General features: G+C 36.8%; 1 protein-coding gene across 2 annotated transcripts in view; it reads left to right on the top strand.

The window, feature by feature from the left end:
- Positions 1–26,587, top strand: part of LOC145988916 (uncharacterized) — a 195,484-nt gene that overhangs the window by 150,721 nt on the left and 18,176 nt on the right. For both annotated transcript variants that reach the window (XM_083124213.1, XM_083124214.1), the window contains one exon: positions 14,137–14,355. In XM_083124213.1, coding sequence (XP_082980339.1) covers positions 14,137–14,355 — 219 coding nt within the window. The remainder of the gene's footprint in view (positions 1–14,136; positions 14,356–26,587) is intronic.

A 26,587-nucleotide genomic window follows, 5' to 3' on the forward strand; every position in this document is an offset into this window, starting at 1 on the left:
TACCATATCTCGTCTCGATAGGATGCCTAGTGGTGAGGCTGTGAGCCAACAAATTAACGTATCCGGGGTAAAGAGATGAGGCTGCTGTTTCACAGTTCAAAATTATATATTTAGAAATAATTGTACATAATAAAGCATTGAAATGTAAGCCTACTGTGCAACAGATGAAACCTTCTGCAGTGTATTTTCCCTTATCTGTACCAAAATATTTGATCATAATTTGCGCAACAGAAATGAAACACAAACTGAAATTGCTTATGGAAAATAAAGTAAAATATGTTATATAAATAAAGTGAACAATATCGATAACATACTTTTATGTCACTGATTTTGCACTGTGTAGGTTATGGTAAATTTCGATAAATATAAGTTGAATATATATTTTTTGAAAATTTGGTCAGTAACCAATTTTACAAACAATATTTTTTTCATGACTTGAGGACACACACATAGCAGAACCCTTTCATTTATGTTGCACGTGGCCAGAAGAATGATCATTACAAAGCATACATAGCTTTCCCTTCTGCTATTGCTCCTTCTTCCATTATTGAAATCTGCACAGATTTATAAAACTGCTGCACACGTTGGCTCTTGGTGGGCTACCCCTAGTAAACTGGATGCTCGAAGCAGACGACAAACGAGCTCTTTCTAAGTAGTGACGTATTAACATAGTGGGGTGTGTTTTGAGCATAATGCTAGTCTCGCAACTTTGGAAGTCTGGTTTTTGCCTTAAACTGAATGCGATGAAACGTGAGAACTTTGTTATGCTCTATTTCTCTTCTAGGGAGAGTTACCTGCCTTGGCTCGACCTGTTACTTTTCTTCGTTACTTCCCCAGGCAAAATAAGATGCATAACACTTCAATAACTAACAAAAAATGGTTCAGTTGAATATAAAGTCATAGAATAATCTACCATAATTTTTTACCATGGATATTATGGAATACTCAGTTCTTTTCTCATGAATAAAAGTTCAGACGTTCAGATTAAAAAGATATAAAAATACTATTTATTTCTTGTTTAAATATGTACAAAAGAATTACATATGAAATAACCCCACATAAAAAATGACTTTATCCTCTTAAACTGAAACACTGTAATATATACAGGGTGGTGCAAAATTCCGTTTACAATGCTTGGGAGGTGATTCGACAAGTAAAAACAAGGAAAAAATGTCGGCACCGTTTGCGAGTGACAGGCGTGCGAAAATCGCCTCACATCATATGTTTATAGCACAATAACTCAAGAAGGAAGAAAGATATGAATGTCGGAATAAAATAATACAAACAAAATCGTACCTGACGAATACAATGGTGCAGCAATTGAGGCCCAGTGTAAATTGCGCAAGGGGACTCTCAAAAAAAGTGGGTAATCCCCTCATGGAAAATACAAGAAATTTACTACTATCTTGTACATAATGTTGAGATCGGAATGTAGGCAGTAAAAAATGACGACGTATGTCCACATGTCCCACTACTGCTGGGATACCGTACCACACCCGGCAAATAGGAAAATAACTGCAAATCTCCTGTTGTACATGGTTCACATTGCGGTATGAAGAAGAAAAGAAAACAATTTGTCGCATGTCCCACTACTGCTGGGACACCATCCCAAATGGAAAAAAAATACAAAAAAATCATAAAAAAAAGTTTTCAATCCCTTAATGGTTCGTTGATTTGGTTTTTTAAGTCCACTTTATGCACAGTAAGGCTAACCGGGACTAGACCTACAGTTTAAAGTGGGATCCGAAACACTATGAGCCTCCACCGGGTATTAAACCAGGGACCCCTTGATTGCAAGGCGATGATGCTACCACTGCACCATCGGGGAGGCCCTTTCAATCCCTTAATGTTGACACACTACTTTGCAGTACGAAAAACAAAAGTTAAACAATCTCCACATGTCGTCAGGCTGTACATACTACAAGAGAGCTCCCCAAAGACAGTGGGTAATCCTCGAAGGAATGAAGACAGAGAATGGCGAGAAAACGCACACAATGGCATGTAACATTTCCAGGCACAGCACATCTTGAAGGGATTCCACTGAGAAGCGCACAACCTCCGCACATGCAGATCGATGGTATGAAGTACAGCAATCTCCAGCATCTTCACTCACACCTTTCACTAAAGGACACTATGCGGTGCTGATAGGGGCTCACAAACACTGGTATACTCAGAGACGACGTTCAAAATGTCCGCCATTGACTTCAAGACAAAGATGGCATCTTCGAAGCACTGATTGTCTGGTATGTGCAAATGCCTCTGGCATGTCAACAATTGTCCCAGCAGCGGCACTAACACAAGCAACCAGATCCTCAGCACTTTCCACAGGGGTTTCATACACGAGCCTTTTCATTTCTCCCCACACAAAGAAATTCAGTAGTGTGAGGTTGGGAGAACGAGGTGGCCACGGTAAAGGTCCACCCCTGCCAATCCAACGATTGATGAAAATATCATTGGGTAAGGCCCTGGATCCCTGGTCGAATTGTGAAGGGTCGCCGTCGTGTTGAAACCAGATACGTTGTCTACCTGCCAGTGGCACGTTTTCCAAAAGTTCAGGTAATACGTCATGTAGAAACACCTGATAATTCCCACCACACAAAGTAGAGGCCAAAATGTACAGGCCTATCAAGTGGTCACCTACTACGCCACACCACACATTCACTGCGAACCTATGTTGATGATGGCGCACAATGATTGCATGCGGATTGTCCATATCCCAGACATGGCTGTTGTGGCTATTGTACATGCCGTCACTGGTGAACATTGCGTCATTGGTCCACAAAATTCTTGTTGGGAAATCTGGAATGGCAAGAGTTTGTTGCACATACCATTGGCAGAAATTCATGCGTAGGGGAAAGTCCATGGGCAGTATGTGGTGCACCTTATGCAATTTGTATGGGTGCAATCCCTCCTCCTGAATAATGCGGAACACATTGCTATGGTGGGTTTGTTGCGTTCGAGCAATGACACATGTGCTGGTGGCAGGACGGTCTCGTATCGCGTCCAACACGTCATCTTCAAATTGCACAGTGCGCACAGTGCGGAGTCTTCCACAATCCCACCTACGGGGTAGTAGAGATCCAGTTTCACGCAGTCGAGCATCAAGTCTTTGAAAGAGTGCATGTGCTGGTAACCGCCTATTGGGAAAACGTTCGTAATACGAACGCCGTGATTCACGGCTGGTTCAGTTTGCCTCTCCATAAACAAGATGCATATCAGCAAGCTCGTGGGTAGAGTACTCCACCATTGTCCTGTTTGGCACTTTCCCTCCGAGTGATGGGTCACAACTACCATGATTAGCACCCACGTAATGTCACACAGGTGTCCATGCAGTTGTTGCAAACCGAGAAAGAACACAGGAATACATACTCTACGTGCAATATTCCTTGTCGCAATTCAACCACACACACACGCCAGACTAAACTCCACACTGCAACACGCAGAACAGACAGGAAGAACAACGGTCGACTACACTCTCTACGTAGTATCCACCAACACTAATATGTAACAGGTGACCTACACTCCCAGCGCCTCTAGTGGGACGTTCTGTATCAATTAGCGGAAATCAATCTCAGCGTAATCTGACGGCATAGCGTCATTTTCGGGTGAATTTCCTATTTCCCGAGTGTGGGACGGTGTCCCAGCAGTAGTGGGACATGTGGACATACGTCGTCATTTTTTACTGCCTACATTCCGATCTCAACATTATGTAGAAAATAGTAGTAAATTTCCTATATTTTCCATCGGAGGATTCCCCACTTTCTTTGAGAGTCCCCTTGCGCAATTTACACTGGGCCTCAATTGCTGCACCATTGTATTCGTCAGGCACGACTTTCTTTGTATTCTTTTAATCCGACATTGATATCTTTCTTCCTTCTTGAGTTATTGTGCTATAAACATGGTGTGAGGCGATTTTCCCATGCCTGTCACTCGCAAACGATGCCGATTTCGACATTTTTTCACATGGCATTTTTTCCTTGTTTTTACTTGATGATTCACCTCCTCCATGTTGTAAATGGTATTTTGCACCACCCTGTATATGAGAGGTTCATACGCTGGCCTAGACCAGTTGTACTAGTTAAAAAATGTATCTAGCTTGTCACTAGCATGCATGACATGTTTCTCTAATTCCCTCCCTTTCTTGTTTATAATGAAAATTGCCTCTTTAATTGAAACACTGTAATATATATATATATATATGAGGTTCGTATGCTGGCCTAGACCAGCAGTACTAGAGTGCGTGTCAAATCTCCTGCATATGGCGATAGCCAATAAAAGTGCACTGCAGCAATGCCATGTTGAAATCTCACACGGAAAACAGACAGCGTGGTTGAGGGGAATGCTTTGTCATGGAACTAGGCAACGCCGCACGTCTGTGATTTGCGGGTGCTGTTCAGCCGTTCAAGGCCATATGCAGGAGATTTGACGTGCACTCTAGTTAAAAAATGTATCTAGCTTGTCACTAGTATACATGACATGTTTCTCGAATTCCCTTCCTTTCTTGTTTATAATGAAAAAGGCCTCTAAGAAATAGACTAAACTTGGTTGAAATTACAACAATTAATTATGCGATGTACTTGAAATTAAAAATGTCCCTTAATTCCCTCGGATAAGATGTTCTCTAATAATAATAACAACAAATGTCCACCGAAACTAAGCTTTAGCTTGTCACCAAACAAATCAAGAAAATATGCGTGGACTTATCTATGCAATTCGTTGAAAACAAATGGTTGATCCGTGTCCGCTAGCCATTTTACTAGCCTCACCACTCTACCGGCACCGAAGAACCTTCAAAGGGTCTCCCTTCTAGCCCAAAAAATATAAGAATGCAAACCCCCGTTACTCAATCAATTCCCTTATACAGTATAGGCAATTCGAAAAAAAAAAAACAAAAAAAAAACAGTAAACAGAACTTTTTCCAACACCTCTCAGGTTGAAAGGACAAGATTTTAAAACTACCCGCCTTCTGCAAGCTGACTTTCACCGTCACGTAGGCCAGCCCTAGTAAGAGGTTACATTGGAAACTGCATAAGAAAGAAGTATAGCTGTCACTAACATTGAACATACATAAAAACTAATAATATAAAGGATCTTGTAGTGATTCTATCATTACATCTTGCAGAGGTATTTTTTTCCCAGGGAGTAGTTTTTAAAATTGCTTTTTAAAAAAATTGATTGGGAATGTCCATTGTAGGTTGCCACCGGTTCCATACACGGGTTGAAATTTATGGAGAAAGTTGTTATGCTTCCCCCAGGAGACCCAAGCCAGTGCACGTCCAGTAGCCCAAGCCCAAAGCGTGGTGCCTTAGACTGCACGCACAGTCTAACAACACTCATGAATAATGCACTAAATTCAGTTTTCTAGGAAATCTTAGTGGTCCAATGGGAGATATTTCTCCCGACACTGTGTAGCAGCAATTGATGCACCTTTTCTTGAAAACTACACATGATATTTCAACTCACTCTGTTATTCATTAGTATACATATGACATTTTATTCATTAGTATGACATACTCAAATTACAAAACAATATATCCATTGCTACCATAATTAACAAATATAGATTAAAAAATTCTTTGTTACTCCTTGTAATGTTATGGGATAGATTTATAAACCACTGGTTTTTTTTTTTCCTAAAAAAATATCTATTTTACATGTACGTAATAATGAGAGCCTCCAAGGGAGACCCTAGGGCATAGGCCCAATTTTTAAAAATATATTTGAAATTACAAAGTTGCAAAATGCTGCTTTTTTTTTTTTTTTTTAGTTGGAGCACAGGCATTACATATGCTCAAAGGGTGGTATTTTCTTGTGCTTTCCACTAGAAATAACAATGACCGACGCTAGTAAGCAAAATTCTTGAAATTGTTACTATAACTGTTACTATTACCTACTGCTCTCATAAATAGTTATTATTTTCTTCCCAAAAAGTATCAATCTATTTTCAACGAAACTTTGCATGGTTGTAGGAACATACCACATACTATATTTTCCATTTACTTCGGTCTATTGTGTTGGCCATTTTTTAAAAATTTCAATTTTCTTCTTGTTCTTGTTCTTCCTTTATCACTCATTATTGGGAGGCACAATGTATATATTTTACCTCTGGTGGAAGCCCTATAATTAAGAATATCTCGAGAATTAGTTCTCTCCAACTACAACTTTCTTTGTACTTCACGTCAAGTTTGTGAAGCACACACTTGATAAGATTCCATCTACAGAGGCTTTCCAGGCATGCGAGGCTTCATCCACTAAAGGTAAAACCATACAAGGAACTACACCTAGGACAAACCAAGCTCGTGCACAGGAAATATCAGATCTAAATTCAACAATTTCTTCTTTTACATGTTAGGTGGAAATGCCTTGTATATGTTATACACCAACACTAATCTTTACTATAGGGTCTCCCCAATGGCATAGTGATAACATCGTCAGTCTGTAATTATGAAGCTACTGGTTCAAGCTGCAGTATCTCAGTCATGACTACCATGACTCAGTATGACTACCATGCGAGAGATCCAGGTTTGATCCCCGGCAGGGTAAAACAGGGATTTTTTCCACCTGTTCAAGCAGCTCCAGCACCCACCCAGCATTGTATAAAGTGGGTATCTGGAGGAAACTCTGAGAGTAAAGGCGGCCAGGAGCATTATTAGTACAGTAAAAATAGGCAAAATGTCATAAAAGAATGGAAAAAATTCCAACAGAGATAAAAATTGGTAGATATTACCAGTATGGTATTTCAAACAACATACTAAAAAGTCCCCGACAATCCGAGTTGTGCTCTGGCTGCCATATTGGAAAATGATGGATGAACGGTGACATTTGATCGTAATTGCTTTATTAACTAAAAATGGTGAAGGCTGAGCCGAAAATGTGTTCAGACATAAATTAAAGAAAATAAAATTTCCAATAACTGTAATAAGATAATTTTTTGTGATTTATCCAACCTATCTAATAATGTAAAAAATAAATTTAACCAATATAATCCAATAATGTAAAAAATAAAGTTAACTCTGTGGAAACTTCTCCCATTATTTTGTAATCAAATGCGCCTGGTGTTGATTGAAGTTTGACACTTTTATTTCGTGACTTGTAATGAATAATCACAAACACATGTACACACAGGAAAAATATGGTATATACTTTTTAAAAATCGATATATTATGACAATTGAGATAAATAAACATATATCACAATTGAGATAATACTGACATATGGTCATATTTTTTTGAGAATGGTTTTAATCTTCTTCTGAATCAAGTTCTTGAAATTCGGTAAGACTATTTGTAATATTGATGACTGCAAATCCTTACAAAGTGAAATCAATACAGTAACAAAGTGGTGCGAAATAAATGATCTTAATCTGAATATAGAAAAATGCTGCACGATGACATACTCGCGCAATAGAAAGCAAATTGAATTCGATTACAAAATAAATAACACAAAAATTAAAAGGGTTAACGAGATGAGAGATCTAGGAGTTACATTTGATTCAAAACTTACATTTGCAACACATGTTGAAAGGGTCGTAAATGAGGCACACAGGAACCTAGGGTACTCAATTAGAATGAGTAAAGAGTTTATGAACAAAGAAATAATGAAAATAATATTTAACGCTTTAGTCCGAAGCATAGTAGAATATGCAGCAGAAATATGGGCTCCTCAGGACAAAAAGTACACACATAAAATAGAAATGCTACAGTATAAATTCGTAAGGTACGCCACTTAAAAAGAAACAGGCATATATCCCCGATATGAATCATACACTTCCCTCTGTAAACACCACAACCTGCCTTCTCTCAGCAAAAGAAGGAATATGCAATTGCTCTGTTTCTTATACAAAATCATGAACAATAATATTCAAGTGCAACATCTAGAACAAATACACATACGTGTTCCTATCTCCAAGACACGATCCAAAGGGGGCCTCTTTTACTGTAGTAACAGAAGATCGAACATTATAAATAAATCACCTATCAGGAGAATGTGTGAACTGTACAACAGATGTTCCGAAAGGGAACCAAAATTAGACATATTTCACATGCCTATTGGGACATTCAAAAATGTTATTCAAGGAATGGAAGAATAAATGTCAACAATGTAAACATAAACGCAATATTTGTAAATATATATTTCTTTCGTAGTTTATACTCAATTACATATATGTACGTACTTTCTAGTGTGTCAATTATTTACAGGTCATTTATTACACACATAATTAATATATTTCTTTAATGTAAATAACTTCTATCCTTGATTTATCCTTGTTTATTTTATTTCCATATTTTATGTAATTTATAATATATTATATCAGTATCTTATATATATTTTACATGGTGGTAAAGATCTGATATACTGAGTGTAAGGATAAATAAGAAATGTAGAACACTGTAATTGAGCATTCGCCTGTTGTGTTTAGTAATAAATAAATAAATAAATAAATAAACATTCGTTGTCATGTGTGAGACGAATTTTTTTAGCAATATTACTGTTTGCAGTATGGAAATGTGCATCTGCCTCCTCTTCATCTGTGTCTTTACTTTCTATGTCATTGTATATTTTATAGTTAGAACACTCGTCACCACAACATACGCCACAAAGTTGGGAACATTTTAGTCCATCCTGCCGACAACCACATGCCTTTCCACATTCCTTCTTGCAATTGCATGAAACCAGTTTCAGTAAAGATGTGGGAGCTGGAACCAAATCAGTTGTCACGGGGATCAAGAAACCGTTTTGCATCTTCCAACCCCAGTCAGTTGGATTCAGTTCTCTTCCATATCATAACTGAACTTGGTGATAAACTCTCATTGAGTGCTGTTTTGCTGCTGCACTAGTTGGGGGTAAAGCAGCCAAATGTATTGGCTTCTGTATTGGACAACTAACTACAGTTCTATTGAATTTATAATGTCATAATAAATCCAAAGACTTGATGCTGGTTGGTGAGCCATACGCAGACAGCAGAAACTGTTCTGCTGCTGCTACTGCACTAACGGTTTGATCTTGCAGGAGTAGTGCACATAATGTTCCCCATATTGTGGAAAGTTCCTAATCCGTCCAAGGTCTGAACATTGGAGTCTGCATTATCAAAAACAAACTGATTGAATGATTCCTTGTTAGCAACAATTTCCTCATCACTTAACATTGCAGAACTAAGATACAATACGGCTTCATTGTAGGACGGACATAAACCCATGCCTGATAACATATCAATAATATTTCTTGAATCAAAATGTCTATGTAGATGAACTGCAAGTCCAATCTGAATCATTGAATTGAATGACCATGGTCTTACTGCTGATATAATAGCATGCTCAATACACACACATTTTCTTTTGTTGGAGTCTTCATTTCCTTTTATTCGTTTCATAATCACACCCTCTGTAAAGACCCTTAATGTCTCTGGAACCATATCATTACCTGTCTTCAAGCAATCATGTGGATTTGGATACATATCTTTGGCATATGTTTCAGATCTTACATCTTCCCGAATTATTGTGGCAGCAGTTCTAACAATTCTAAGTCTTTCGTTCTTTGGATCTTCTTCTTTCTGTGTGTACCAACTTTTGGATAATATTTTATATCCTGTATCACGGAAACATACTGTAGCGGTTTGCCCTGTACGTGTTGTTATTATCATAATTTCTCCATAGTGATCACATAGGCGTTTCCTAAGAGTTTTTTTCTGAGACATCAGTATCTTGTGGAAGATATTCCTTCATCTTCGTCATAATTTGATTCATAGAGTACTGACACTCATCGTTATCATTATCAAGGTAGCAGCATAACTGCAGAAATGCTATAGAAATACACTCATCTTTAGGCCTACCACGTTTTCCCGATCTAGGTGAGGATGTGTAAAATTTAGTAAAACAAGGATGGTGATACCTAGCCTCAACTGCAACTAGATCTATAACGGTACGAATTCGATCAAGCACTGTCCTTCCTCAATCATCATTTCTCTTGATGGCAGCTTCAATGATTTGATCCTTGAATGTTAAGGATCGAACTTCAAATATTTTAACTTGTCTGCTCACATTCTTCTTCGTTTCTACTTGAAAATCCCAAACTTCACTGCAAAACAAGCAATCACGTTTGAAGTCAAATATATGTACTGCTGATCGAAGGAGTATTGAATTTTGTGGCGAACGATTACTTGCAGCTGTAATACTACTCTCACGAGTATAGTCTTTACGGCACTTAATATGTAACCTCACATTCGTCTCATTTGCCAATTTCTTAAATATTCCATCTTTTCGACGTAAACTGCTGCTCTTTATAGCATTTAAGCCTTTTATCACAACCACGGTGTCACCTTCACTCAACGTTTGTTCACAAATAATACAATATTGGGTTATATCTATTGTTGCCTTGCCAAAAAGGTTATTCAGTTTGTTTTCCAATGATCACATACATTACATCCAAGTTCCACAAAGAACAGCACCTGTAAAGAAATTACATATATTATTAAAAGTGAAATGGTTGGTTAAATCACAAACATTTATCTTATTACAGTTATTGGAAATTTTATTTTCTTTAATTTATGTCTGAACACATTTTCGGCTCAGCCTTCACCATTTCTAGTTAATAAAGCAATTATGATCAAATGTCACCATTCATCTGCCATTTTCCAATATGGCAGCCAGAGCACAACTCGGATTGTCGGGGACTTTTAGTATGTTGTTTGAAATACCATACTGGTGATATCTACCAATTTTTATCTCTGTTGGAATTTTTTCCATTCTTTATTCTAATTTGCCTGGACTATATGCTCATTATACCAAACCCACATTTGGCCATGATCAAGAAATTGTGGAGCCGCCACTCCAACTCCACACCCTCTATACAAATTCATGGTGTGGTGCAAAGCACAAAGGGGCACTTTACTTTTACTTTACTGGTTCAATTGCCAGTGGAGCCTCATCATTGTTCAGTTCCCACTTTAAATTTTAGGTCCAATCCAAATCAGTCTATCTGTGCATGAAGTGGACTTAAAACTCAACTCAACTAATACAATAAAATCTGATTATGTAACCATTTAAATTCTAAGACAAAGAAGTGTACACAAGAGGCGCCAGGGGTCCACAATTTTTTTTAAAACTGTAGAAATTACTATAAAAATAGTGAAAATAATGTCTATTTTACAAAAATCAAGGAATTTCTTTCACTTAAGATTCCTCTCTCTTCCCCTCTCTTTTACTTGAATATCAGCAGGTACGTAATGTAGAAGATATTTTTCACTTCATAAATCACACAAAGCTCCTTCACAAATCAGCCCACAGTTATTCTCCCCAGCCCAGCCTCGTTTGCTAATACAATCATCTTCAATTCACCAAGTTTATTTCTTTATTTAAATTTATAAAACAGAATAAAACAAGAAGATTGTAGTAATAATGAAAACTGCTCCCACAAGAAAAGGAAATGCAAACCAATTTATTGAAGAGATCTGTGCAATTTATAAAATAATAATAATAGTGGTTTAATATCGGGAAATAATAATTATGAGAATTGTTTTTGTCGATTTTGTTGAGTGAAATTGAATTGATATTTTTCAAATATTGATTTGATATAGTAGGTGTTTTAAGTCCACTTTATGCACAGTAAGGCTAATCGGGACTGGATCTACAGTTTAAAATTGAATCCCAACCAACACACTGGTACTAGTTTCTTTGTTAGTAACAGTTTTAGGCGATCTGCTATGAGGCCTGTCATGTATGAATCCAGTTTTTTTAAATTGGTTTATCAGCTTGCAGACACAACTGTGTGATTGGTGCACAGCCCGGATGTAGCCTATTGAATTCTTAGGCCACTTCCCGCTTACTGCAGGTCCCCACCAGCAAAATAACTTGGATTCGCTCCTCCATAGACAGTGCCATGGTTAACCTGTTACAAAAAAAAAGGGTAATATGAAAAATACCTATGGTTTCAGACTTATGGGACACCTGGTATATCTGCTTTGATTTGAATATGTTGTAAGGGAAAGAAGTAACTATAATGGTTTTATTGTCACTTATCATTAGAAATATATGGCTGTATGTATCAGCAAGATATTTTTAATATTTTAAGTTCATTTCATGGTGTTCCTAGTCTGAAAATGCATCTTTATAGTGCCTATAAATGCCTATTTTGAAGGTTAGGACCTATTTTGCTTAACCCTTTATAAACCACTTGGCTACACTGACTGCCGCCTTTTTAAATTTTTTAAAATTATTTTCCTTACCTGCGCAATAATGGTCGGGAAAGCATTGGGTAACCTATCTACACTATTCCCACGAAAACAGAGGCATTTGCACTTTTTTCTGGTGTTTTTCAGTTGTTTACATGCCTCTCAAGTGACTGGTCCACCTTTGGAAGCACTCAGTACCATGCGCGGGAACGTTTCCTATCTTAAATCATAGCACGTCAACCATGACTTTGGTGGAAATAAGAATAAAGGGACTGTACATTGTTCGAAATGCAAAATATTTGTATGCAGAAACAATTGCAGTACCCATACGAAATGTCAGAATTGTCAAAATAACGGTATTGAAAAGTGACAACGTTCGGTTGAATTTGTTTGTGTTAGTATGTCTTTTTTTACATGTATCTTGTAAAAGTAGGAGAAACATATTGAGATTTGAAAATTTTAAAAATATTTTGTAAGTTTCTTCGAGTTGTGTTTAAAACATTTGATTGCTTTTTCTGCGAGTCAGTACGATTTTGACTGAAAAATCGGAAAATAGTTGCTTTCTAAACCCATATAAGTTGTATGATTTTAATTCGTTTTGAAAAATACGTTGAAAATTTTTGAAAAATACATTGAAAATTTTGTGAATGGTGGGTTCATTTTTTGTTCTTTTATTATATGGTAAAGTTTCAATTATTTTTAGAATAATATTTTGGTGCATTTGCTTCAAGAGTCTAAGTTTGTAATTCTGAGACACTTCTCTAATTTTTTTAAAGTTTATTTTCTTCAATAGCTAGTAAAATTGTCCGAAAGGGACATGTTTGCATTCATATATGTTTCGCCTGATTTCCAGTTAAGTCCTAGTGTAATTCAACATCGATTTGCATCAATAAATCTTGCAAATAATGTTGGGTCTGATAGGGTGGCATTGAGTGCTGTGCACGGGACATTTGTGCTAATATGAGGATGCGAATGGCGGAGGGTTAATCATGCCTAAAATGCCTGCCTATTCCGCAATTTTTACTTATTTCCATTTTTTAAGCACCTTTGGCTCTCCTTACATTGAGAAAGGTAAGCCTTTGGTATTCGCAAGATTTGAGTATAGGAAGGGATGTCAGAACTTTAGATATTTCAAATGTCCTGTAATCAGGGTAAGCAAGATAGAAAATGGGTTGGTGACTCAAGCTTGGACAAAATGATGCCCACCAGCCTCTTTTTTTTTTTTTCTCCTAGCTGGAAGCTTGAAGGAGTCAATTAGGTTCCACGTGCTATTCATGATCTGGGCAAGGATGTTTCTTTGTCAGTGTCCTTTCATCAATTTCAATTAATTGTAGTCAATTTTCATTGTTGCGATTAGGAAAGATGGTGGAAAAGCAACATAAAATAAGAAACATAAAATAAAGCTTCACAAAAGAGTGACAGTTTTTATTAGAGACCCAATTTGTATCCAATTTTAGTGCACTTTTTTAGGGTGCCTATTTTAGAACCTTTTTAAGTGCCTTTTTCAGTGCCTATTTAATCATTTCGGTGCCTATTTGCCTGCCTTTTTGAGAGGCTTTTAGTGCCTTTAAATTCACACTCTAGTTATTATCCTTATTGAAGTATATTTGAGGTCCAAACCAATTGCTTATGGCCTCCCCGATGGTGCAGTGGTGGCGTCATCACCTTGTAATCAAGGGGTCCTGGGTTCGATACTCAGTGGAAGCACATAGTGGTTCGGATTCCACTTTAAACTGTAGGTCCAGTCCCGATTAGCCTTACTGTGCATAAAGTGGACTTTAAACACCAACTCAACTCAACTCAACTCAACCAATTGCTTATTTTTGTTGTAATAACAAGTACACTTTCTTTCAGAGATATTTACTAAGGAATTTTTGTAGTATAAATGTTTGGGTGTATTTTTGTAGTTCCTGATCTTTTCCCAACATATGTGCATGAAAATTACAATAAAGAATCCCTGTTTATTTTAGAAAATCAAAGCAAAGCTAAAAGATGTGGTATTGGAGAAGGTAATAGCCGTTCACAAAAAGAATCTAGAGGAAAAAATTAGTTACCTATGGCTTGCACTTGGTTGGACAGAGATAGAAACTTTCAATGCAGTGAAAGATGAGATACTTAAGGATCTCAATAGATTGCTTCCTGACATTCCACAAAATGAACTTGCTGATTGTCACAGAGTGGCTATTGAGGTTTGTTATTTTTATTTATTTATTTATTCTTTGCATTGTTCCTTGATTTGTACTAGGTTAAGTGCTCTAGTAATGGATATTCAAGAAAATTTCACCATCAAATATTTTCAATAATTCAGGATTATCATTTCACATATTCTACATAGCCTACATATTCCTGAATAAGATTGTATACATTGATACAAAGAGTCTACTCAGATGTTTCACAACAGTTGGACACTTTGGTATCTTTGTGGTTTACCTACTCTTCAAGTAATGGCTGCTTAGTGCAGAAATTATTATTCACTCATACTTATAAATTATGACAGTTCGTGGAATGTGGATTTAATTTGTTTAACAAATTGTGTCAGTAACAAGAATTAAAGATTAAAATATAGTAATGTGCATATTTGTAAGTTACATAACAAAAAAATACTTAATAAAAATACATTTCAAAAACATGCATGCAACACAAATGTAAATGTTGTGATTCCTTTAATATAAATAAGAATATTCATAGTTCAAGTGTCTTACTTTAATGAGCAAATCATAACACTATAATAAATAAATTTACTTTTTATTGAACAATCAGTTTGAATCCATAATTGCAAATCATTTCATACTTCTCATAATACATTACATATATTAGCTATTATTTATGTATATCATCACTGCTCTGGTATATGTTAGGAAAGTGTGCAATGTAAAATGATTTTGAAAAAGCCAGCTTTTTTGTGTGGACATTTTTTTTCGATAAAAAGCTGGCTTTTTTTTGGAAAAAGACCGGAAATTTTGGCTTTTTTGGGTTTTTACCAATTACAGCTAACCTATTTAATTTGAAGTTACTGTTATATGTTTACAGGTTTGTAATGGCATATTTTGCAACTACCTAAAAAAATGTATATGATTTAGCAGCCAAGAGACAGATATTGGACATTGCTTGTTGTTACTAATTTGTTTTTGCCTTACATGTATATGTGTACCCAATGGCATTCTGGTAATGCTGTTGTATTGCAATCAAAGGGTAGTGGGTTCAATCCGAGTGGATGCATATTGCATAGTGGTTCAGGTATAATTTTTACCCTAGCATACCCGAGGGGGGCTTTCAGGCCCACCACCTCTATTTTTTTTAATTTTTCAACTGTTCGAAAATAAATTGCATTGTTCCCTAGGATGTTCCCAATATTTCTGTAGTACTTTTGTTCATAGAAACTTAAATGTAATGTAAATAGAAGCCAAATTGCACTTGGTGGGCCTATCAGGTGCCATCTTTGAATGTGTCTCTTGCCAGTGACAGTACAATTGGTTGGTAATTATTATTATTATAATATTATATTTAATAAACAACTGCACCTTTATAAACAAAAAAAGCATTAATAAAAAATTATTATGGATTTCGTGAGTTTTAGTGAATGATAAAATATGTGTGAGACGCTCCTGCAATAATTGGTTATAATTTTTATTAATTATAATTTTTTTGTAATTATTATAATTAATAAATAACTGCACATATATAATCAACAAAGGAACTAGTGATTCAATAATAAAATGGTTTCTTGAATTTTAGTGATAATAAGAGTGTGCCTCTGTTAGAATACCCCCCTTTTTCCCCAAGGTAAGTAAGTTTCTCGTACGGCATGGGTAAGCTGTGGTTAAAACTAAACATGTAGTCCTGATGAGCACATCTCACCATGAAATGGACTTAAAACAAGCTTTCACATGTTTGTGTCTCAATTTAAATGTCGATGTCATAAAATATAAAACAAATGTTAATATCAAAATATAATATTTTGGGACAATTAAAAATTCTTTACTGTTCACAAAACACATGCAGAAGTATACATATTATGTGAGTGTGTGTATATATCATGTTTAACGGAGCTTTGAGACTGAAGCGACACGTGGGTTTTGGAATCCAACCCTTAGAAATAAATGCAACCTTTCGAACTGAAGCAACATAACCTCTAAGTGTCGCTTGTCACTTGGCCTGTACCATTTTCTCAGTGAACTTTCAGACTGAAGCAACAAGTGACTTGTGTCACTTGGAAGTAGACCCTTAGTAATCAATTCAACCTTTTGAACCGAGACCCAACCACAAGCTACACATGTCACTTGCATGTTGCCCGGACTGGACTGTTTTCTCAATGGCTAGCATCGTGCCACTTTGGCCTGTTGTTCTTGCATGCACAGTGAATGTTTTGCTTTATACTGAAGGAGACTGTGTCGCTTGTCATCTGTGACTTCAGTCTGAAAGCTCCTTCAATGGTGAGCATCATGTCGCCTCGGTCTTGTTTGTGCATGTATGGTGAATGCTTGCTTATAGATTGAAGAGGCTTATGTCATTTGTCATTTCAATGTGACACCCCACTGTCATGTGTGGTTTAGGTCTGAATGTTCTGTATACTTAACAAGATTGTTTGCTACTTCATCACAGATGAAAATTTAACTTAGCCTGTAAATCACAGAGAACAAATTGCAAGAACTGTTGTTGGAAAAAGGCCGGCTTTCTGATAGAAGATTCCTTTTATAATAATGAATGAGCCTCTGGAGTGGAATAAATAAGTTGGTGCCTTGTAATAAAATGGGGTAATAAAAAGAGGTCTGAGGTTCACTCCTCAGTGGAGGCAGAGTGCTTCGGATCTCATTTCAAACTGTATGTCCAGTCCAAATTTCCTAAATAGATTTTTTTTTTTTTGCCTTTTGCAGCCAATCTTATTTGCTTCTGCTTCAGTTTTAGTGCCATTGTTTCTCAACCGCTGGACAGCAAAAGGTCCATCGCCCCCAGGGGTTGACTATTTTAAATTAATTTTATATTGACAACAAGTCTATACATAATTGAACTATTTATTACTCTTTATGATTATGCCATAATTGATATATTAATATTATATTAAATTATATATAAACTTTAAAGACCAGAAATAAATTTATGAATAAAATTTGCCGGTGCCCATGACAGAGTGGTTAGCAGATGATGCTACAATGCCAGGAGTCCCAGGTTCGATTTCTGGCATGGGCATGGATGTTTTGTGAGTGTCCATTCATAAATTTCATCATATCATCACTCATCCCCATCTTTGCAAATTAGCCAAAAGTGGCACAAGAAGCGAAGTAAAATAAAGCAAATCAAATACAAATGAATGAATTTTTGGGATTCTGGGCATTGACTTGTATGAAATAAATTTACTGGGATGTGGTCCCTCAAAGGTTGAGAACCACTGCAACAAGCAGGCAAAATACATCACTAGTTGCTCCGTGACCAGGTTTAATGGCCATTCAACCAAATTATACATGATGTACTGGAAAGCCAGGATACAAATGTATTTTACTGAACACAAAATTTAATGTAAAGAGATTTGATACTAGATTTTCAAAAGGTAGAGCAGCATTTTCTTTTTTGCTTCATGTACGTGTTTGTATAACAAATTCAAATGTTGAAAATCATATTGTACTATTTGATTCTATTAAAGACATATATAAGGGTTGCCCAAATGAAAGTGAGACTCTTGGGTTTATTTCTGTAATGATTTTTTGGTTGGAATATATGAAAATACAGGAAGTAAAAGTGATCCATGGGTGACATATACTCTACACATAGTCACCTTGTCTGTTCAAACAAGTGTCCCAGCATGTCACAAGGGTATGGATACCCTGAGCGAAGAATGTCCGTGCTTGACTGCGGAACCAGTCAGACCTCAGCATCGTTGGCGAACTGACGGCCCTTGAGATGTTTTTTTAGTGGCACGAAGATGTGGTAGTCGCAGGGTGAGAGATCTGGGCTGTAGGGAGGATGGTCGAAGACTTCCCAGCAGAAACGCCACAGCCAATCATGACACACCTTCTGCCTTCAAAAATTGCATAACTGCTCGCTGGGCCTGTTTGGACGAATCCATGTTGTGAACGTGCTTCTGCACATGTAAACAACACACTGTGCCGTCAGACCATACCAGGTATGCATATGATGTATGCTTTCTTACATACAACGTCACCTACCAGAGGAAACACAAAGCTCTGCGTAGTTAAGCTACGATGCTACAACAAAAATCTTAGTTTGATTTGGGCAACCTTTATACAAAACTGCTCTAGATATGTTAATATGTTTATACTACATAGATATATTTAATAAGCCTACCAAAATATGAAGATAATACTTGGAAAGAACAGCACAGACATAAACACCGTTTATGTCTAGCAATAAATTTCATATTTTAAATTGTATTTTATATTTAGAAATGAGTGTCTATTTTATAGTAGAAAGATAAACGAGACCCATAGAACAGGAAAAATACCAACAACTCCTGCCTGTATTTTCATTGATTTGAGACACTTATCAAAAAAGCTGAATACACTAAGGGGAAAAAAATATTTTTTCCAAAAAAGCTGTTTTTTTCTTACCACTTCCAACTCTACAATTACTCTATACATAATTATTTTAGCTCTATATTATTTTTCTCTCCAAATGCTTTGTGAATTTACCGACCATCAGTTTTAAAATTCACTGCTTAACTGTGGTATGCTGAAAATGAGCAATATAAATATATTTTATCTCAATAGCAGATAACTTTCATATCCATTTCAGTTAATGATTGATTATATCTCTGTCGTATAAACACCTGCATGATTTGAGGTTACATATATTTATTCCAATTTTTGGGATCTGAATATTCTGTAATCTGAATTACCAAAATACTGCAACAAATAATTTTGATGATGGGTATATTGATGATCCATATATCAATGTTGAAATCATATTTATGAATTGTTCAGACATATCTATCAGACATTCTAATAATTCAATAATTTCAATTATGGGGTCATTTAATATCAAATCAACCAAGGTCTGAACCTTGACATCTCAGAAATTGATAATTTTTGGTGCAGTGGTAGTACCAGATGTTTTCTCAAAAATCCAAAAATTTGACGACATTTTGAAATCTTCAAACAGCTGTAGATCAAAAGATATTTGACCTAGAGGGCTCAAATTGTTGTCATTCTCTTCTGCTTTTAATGAGCTTCAATTTGAAATACAACATGACTGTGGTATTTCAATTTTGTAATGTAAGAATGTAAGAGCATGTAGCGAGCCAAACTGCGACAGTGATCATTTTCTACTGAGAATCATGGTCAGACAAAGAATTGCTAATATACAGAAAATTAAAACTAAGAAAAGGAAGAGATGGAATATAGAGAAGCTAAGGAACAAAGAATGTCTTAAACAGTATCTAAATGAAGTAGAGAAAACACTAGAAATAGGAAAAGAAGAAGAGAATATTAAAAGAAAATGGGGAAAAAATTAAGGCATCAATAAAGAATGTAACTGATAAGGTAATTGGCCAAATTAAAAATAAAGCAAATGAAGAGTGGTTTGACGAAGAATGTCTAGAGGCTTTAAGATTAAAGAATGAAGCTAGATAGAAAATGATGCAATAACAACCTAGACATAGAACTGAAAGATATGAACAACTGAGAAGAAAAAGTTAAATATCAACAAAAAGAAAGATATTGAAAGATATGATGAAAAAGAAATATAAAAAGAAGCATAGAGACAAGAAATACACAAAATGAGGCCAAGAAGTTTTATAAAGAAATAGAATGGTTATAAAGGGATATCAACCAAGACTCAATGGATGTTGAGACAAGATTAGAAACATAATAGGAGGTGAGGATGAAATAATTAAAGGATGGACACAATATTTTGAAGAATTACTAAATGAGAAAATTCTAGAAAATACAAATGAAGAACACCTACCCTATATAGCTGCAGAACCATGGATCGAAGAGCCAACAATTGAAGAAGTAAATGAAGCTATAAGTAGACTTAGGAATGGGAAAGCACCTGGCGAGGATGAAATAGTCAGTTAATTAATAAAAAGTGGGGAAAGGAATTACATGAAGAGATATGTAAATTGATTAAACTGATGTGGGAAATTGAAGAAATGACTGAAGAGTGGAGAGTAGGCATAATATGCCCTATTTATAAAAAGGGATACAAACTAACCTTTGCCAACTATCGTGGAATAACCCTTCTAAATACAGCCTACAAAATATTTTCTAATATTCTTCTTACAAGACTGAATATCTATGCTGAAGAAATAATAGGCAAATACCAATGTGGATTTAGAAGAGACCTTGGAACTTCAGACCAAATATTTGTTATACGACAGGCAATGGAAAAATTTTATACGACAGGCAATGGAAAAAATCCCCCGAATGCATGCAAGATTTGCATATGCTATTTGTGGATTTTAAACAAGCATTCGATAGCATATCCAAACAAAAATTACTTAATTATATAAAAAATAAAGGCATTCCAGTAAAAATAGTAAACCTCGTTAAGATGACCATAAATATCACATGTGCTAAAGTATTAATAAGTGGAAGAACTGGGGAACCATTTCAACAACATAGAAGTGTACGTCAAGGGGATGCATTGTCAGCTACTTTATTTAATATTGCTCTGCAGGGAGCTTTTGAAGAGAAAGGGCATATTGTCTACAAAACTAAACAGGTTTGTGCATATGCTGATGACATAGTTCTAATAGCATGAAATGTGAATAGCCTAAAAGAGAAATTGGTATGTATTAGATTTAAGAAGTAAGGAAAATGGATTTGAAAATTAATGAAAGTAAAACAAAATATCTGAAAAGCAACAAGATGTATACAAGATCCAAATATTGACAACTACAACTTTGAAGGAGGTAAAAGATTTGTTTATCTTGGATCAACAGTTAATAATAATAATAGAGTTAGTGAAGAGATACAAAAAAGAATTATAGTAGAAAATGAAGCATACAGCAGAACCCTGATTTTACATTCCCTGATTTTATATTTTCCCACATTATACACTCAATCTTGATATTCCCTACATAGCAAAATATTATAAAATTATCCTCGATTTTACATTTTCCCACATTGTAATTTTTTAGGGCTTGGTCCCTTAACTAACTAACTAACTCTCTAGCCTTCTTAAACCTGAAGGTTCATGGCTGCAGCAATACAGGCCTTCCATCTGTCCCTATCTTGAGCAAGATCTATATACTATTTTCCATCCTATCGAAATACGGATAATTTTTAATAAAAAGTTGTTTACAAGACCCTTCAGTAAAACTGGTTTCGCTTAATTCAAAGTAGACACCTGCGTAAGTCGACAAGAGAAGATCGAATGTGGAGTTAGTTTGTATGTTATTTTAACTTGACCTTGACATGTTTCCTTGTCCTAAGAGCTTCTGACAACACAAGGGAAGCTGCCTAAAATGCCCGCTGGACTTGCATTCTTTGTCAATGTGCCTGGCAGGTCAAGATCTTTCACTGCTGAATGCGCCACCTTGGAAATATCACAGAGAAGATAATTTTCTTCTCTGTGGAAATATTCACCAGTGCCAGATGAAAAATGCAAGATAAGATCATAGGAATGTTCCAAAATACAAGACGCGTGGCGCCTGGAAGTTTCACCCATCAGTTTAGCTCGGAGCTCGAGATTCAGCAGTTTCCTGTAAGCGAGCAACTCTTGGGCTGGTAGCCGACAACTTCTGGTAACCACTTTGATTAAAAACGTGTTCTTTGTGCCCTGTAGAACTTCATAAAAAAGGGGAATTGTTACTGAACTTCATAAAAAAATAGAAACAGTTACAGATAGACAAAGCCACATATGTCAACTAAAGATCGTCAACCTGCTTAATGCGTTGTCATCTAGGTTTCCATAAAAGTTGTTGTAACTGTCGTTTCCCATTTCATAAGTTTCCCAACTGTGTGGGTCATATAATTTGCCCCCCCCTCACAAAAGTGTTCTGTTGGCTGAGTAACTTCTCCCTCTTTTCCTATCAGCAAATGTGGGGGGTCAATGCTAATTGTTCCGGCCACGATTTTCTTGCTGGTGTGCGTACACAGGCTGATTTTGGGTGAGGTTGGATCCCTCCTCCTTTCCTTTGGCATCTAGAATGAAGCAAACAGTTCTGAATACGTTCTTCAAAATGAACAAAAACCGTAGGATAAAAAAAAAAAATCCCTCCCTCCTTTCTCCTACAACAGCTCATTCTCCGCCACTGGTGTGCATGGCAATGCTATAATTGCAGAATTCAGGTCCCTCTTTCTTGTTTGAATGCAGCTGTCTGGATAGGAAATATTGCCCGTACTAATGTCTGTTGCAGGGTAAAACGTAAAGCAAGGATCATTTCTTTCTTTTTCACACTGCTGATAAAAGTTCGGTCTTCGAGAATTGCATTATCTTTAAAATGCGGAGGATTTCCCTTCTGCCACCTGCTGCTCTAACTTCCAGCTGGTCTCATTGTGTTTACGCTGCAGCTGCAGCTGGGGCCAGTGTTATGTCTAGCGTCTCTAAAGCTGTGACCGATAATGGCAATGTATCATCCAGCGTGAAGGAAAAAGTATCATTGTTTTGAATCTTGTAAAGTTGTTTTGATTTGACGATAATGAAATTCGATCTCCAGAAAGAAAAACAAGAGTTAAAACAACTTCATGATGCGCATAAAGATACAGGGTGACCTGTAATTAGATGTGTTCCCTGAAAGGGGTTAAAGTAGATGCAATTTGCAATAAATTTGACCATATGATACCCCGTCTGAAAATTAGTAGTTTTCGAGATAATCAAATTTTTTTTAATTACAAATTTCCACATAAAAATACGAATTGAGAAAAAAACGGCTCATTGTATGACACTTATTTCAGGGTTTTCTGATAGCAAACAAATAAGTGGTTCATTGAAAAAAAAGTTTGTCCCAAATAGCAATCACACGTAACTAACGGGTTTCTAATAGCAAACAAATAAGTGGTTCGTTGAAAAAAAGTTTGTCCCAAATAGCAATCACACGTAACTAACGGGTGGCAGTGGAATAGGCAGGGGGTGCTCCCCCGGCTCAAGCCCCCCCATTTTCAATAGAATTTTCGATTTTGAATTAGAGATACACGATCGAGTGTGAGTGCGACACATTTAATGCTTTTTTTCTTTATATTCAGTTAATTGTCCAAGGACTAAGTCTCATAGTTGAACTGAAATTTGGGAATCGATACATTGCGATTTGACATTTGGATGCTTGGTCATAGCATCCCTGTTTATGGAATGGGTGGAGTGGTCGCAGTGTATGAATGGAAGGTGGGTAGAATTAAGCTGTACTCTTGGAATTCCACTGTCAGCTGGCTTCGGTATTTACTACATTAACAGGAAATCTTACTGCCCTAGGTTATTTTTAAGTTTGGAAAGTTGGAGAAATGGGGATTTGAAGACAAGAGAATGCAGTTATAGCCTGACAAGTTAAGTCCCGATAGCGCAGATCGCTGCGGAGCACTTCGTATTACGTCATCCTCCCCACCACACTTCTACTCACTGGTCTGGCGTTGAGAGTACCAGTGGTGCCAACTCAGCAAAATTAAGCTAAAACAAATATGACAAACAATTTTCACTGTTTAGCGTGACGGTGCATGCAGGCTCCTATTATATCAGTGGTTCATTTTATTTAATCCGGTCTTTGAAAATGCGTGCGGTGCGCCGATCGTAAACCGTAGTATTACGCACGTGCGTTAAGGTTTATAAGGAAGAGAAACTACAGGGTGAATGACTTCATTTTCTGAATGCGACATCGAGCAGTGTCCAGTTTTTTTAATTTTTTTTTTAAACCGAGTGGGGTGGTGGTTCGTTTGTTTATCGTACAACAATCACCAAGAGAAGGCAATCTGATAACATGCTTGCCTGTGTTCTTTTCTAAAGCATTGAAATGTTCATGCTCTTTACTCTTGGCTGCAAGATTCTTACTTTGAAAGAGATGGACTTATGGACGAGCGTGTAGATGAACTGATAATTAGACTTGGTGAAGCCGATTCAGACACGGACACAGATTCATCGGTAGACACAGACTCGGATGAGTGGGAGAGTGAAACTGATGAAGGAGAACTGGAAAACATTTAGAAGGTGAGCTCAGTTCTATCGTTTATATATTTTTCATTTTTCTATCGTTTTATTTCATACATTTCTTATGCTGGTAAGAAATATCCCTAATATAACTTAATTCATTTAAGGTTTAAAGGGAAAATATCAAAATGTATTTAGAATTTAGCGCAATCAATAGGTAGCGTAGGTGACGGGATACTAATTCATGTCTTTCACATTCAAATTTCGTTGAAAATTCTCAGAGGATTCAGCTCCCTCCAGTTTGCAACACTGCGAATGAACGTCGCCGCAGACAATGGAGTGGGGAAATGTGATGCGAGGTGCGCAAACAATGGATTGCAGCGTCTTGTTTTTAAACTTGTCAAGTTATAGTGTCTGGTCCTGAGAGGTCATTGGCCTGAAATGCAGTAGGAAAATAGCCACAGTTTGTAAGTCACGCACAAATGACAAAACTTCACCATGGCAAATGATTCCTTCTCCCCGCCCCTTGCACAGGAAAATGCGACTTTCTTTCATATGTTCCATCAGTTTTCGCACAGGCCAAGTGAAGTCACAATGAGCCAAAGAAAGATTTCTGTTTTCTTCGCCAAAAAACAGAAACTAGAAAAGGACTTAGCACCCAGTGTAGGTTACGATGTTTGTTCATTTCATTCAGATGCGTCCATCCCTAGTTCACACATCACAACTACTTCTGCGTCTGTTAGTAATGTAAGTGTAGCTCATGCTGATCACAAGTTGGATATAGGGGTGCATGTTGCGAGTCCCCCGAGTGACAGTGTTGTTTTGGTGAAACTGTAAACGAAACCCTGGACTCCGGACCAAAACTATGTATTCCCGGCAGTGAAAGGAAGGCATTTTCAGATGAAGTGGCTAGGTCAGTTTAAGTGGTTATGTTACAGTGATTACGGTGAAGGGGCTTATTGTCGTTTGCTGGCAGAGAGGGAGGCGTGTGGTCAAAATCATTCTCAAATTGGATGCTCTGGAATGCTTTCATTCCCACGAAGAAATACAATACCATAAATGCTGCAGTACAGCAGTGGAAGATTTCTATCCATCTGCAGCTGCCGGATTCCTACCATTATGGAAAGTCTTGACAGCACGCACAAGAGACAAGTGCTAGAAAACAGACAAAAGCTTATTTCAATTATAGAAACAGTGGTGCTCTGTGGTCATCAAAATATTGCTCTAAGTGGACAAAGGGATTCAGGACCATTAAATATAGATTCTGAAGAAAACGATGGGAATTTTCGTGCATTGCTAAGATTTAGGGTTGCTAGTGGAGACAAAGTTTTGAGAAAACATTTACAAGCAAGCTCATTGAATGCTCAATACATTAGCCCCCAAATTCAAAATGAATTAATTGAGATATGCGGTGATTTGATTCTTGAGAAAATAGTAAATCAACTTAACAGTGCTAAATGCTTCTCAGTGCTGGTGGACGAAACAGCTGATATTGGGGGTATCAAACAATTTTCGTTGTGTGTTCGTTACGTTGCAGGAAAAGAGGGGGATTTTAATGTTCGTGAAGATTTCATAAAATTTGTCCCAGTTACAGATACAACAGGTTCAGTTTTAGCTCAGGCCATTATCACTAACCTGTCTGGTTATGTATTTTCTTTGTGGTCAGGGATATGATGGTGCAAGTGCTATGAGTGGTAGTTTCAAAGTAGTTCAGGTTGAGTTAAAGAAGGCATACCCACTGGCTGCCTATGTCCATTGTGCAAATCATGTGCTGAATTTGGCCCTCTCAAGGTCATGCACTGTCACGCCTATCAGAAACTACCTTGGTATTGTTGAAGAAACCATAAACGTTTTTCGTGCTTCCCCCAAAAGAACTAACCTACTGAGAGAAAACATGAAAGAGAGCTCCAATAGTGCCAATACATCACAGAACCTACACCGCTTGTGTGAAACATGGTGGATAGAGGACATGAAGCGTTAACCACCTTCATAGAAATTTTTCCCATTATTGTCATGAGCCTTCAACACATACAAGACAATTTTGATAGAGACTTGCCAATTATTTTTCTGTCTTTTACGTGGAGAGTTTCTAGTCAGTTTGTTGGTTTGTGAAAAAGTGTTCTCATTAACATACCCTTGTCAGTGTCACTGCAATCCATAGGTTGCGATTTAGTGTTGTGTTTGGAGTATGTAGACACTGTCATGCAAACTCGACAGAAATACAGGGACAACGCACAGTAGAGTTTTACTCAGATTTTTGAATCTGCTGAAGATCTTTGGAAAGGCAATGACGTTGATTTACAAAAATTGCCTCGCCTTGTTGGCAAGCAGGTAAATAGGAAAAACTACATGGAAAGCGATCCAGTAAAATATTACTGTGTGTCAGTGTAC

This window comes from Lepisma saccharinum, chromosome 6 (assembly GCF_977018435.1).
Source record: "Lepisma saccharinum chromosome 6, izLepSacc3.1, whole genome shotgun sequence".
Lineage (NCBI taxonomy): Eukaryota > Metazoa > Arthropoda > Insecta > Zygentoma > Lepismatidae > Lepisma > Lepisma saccharinum.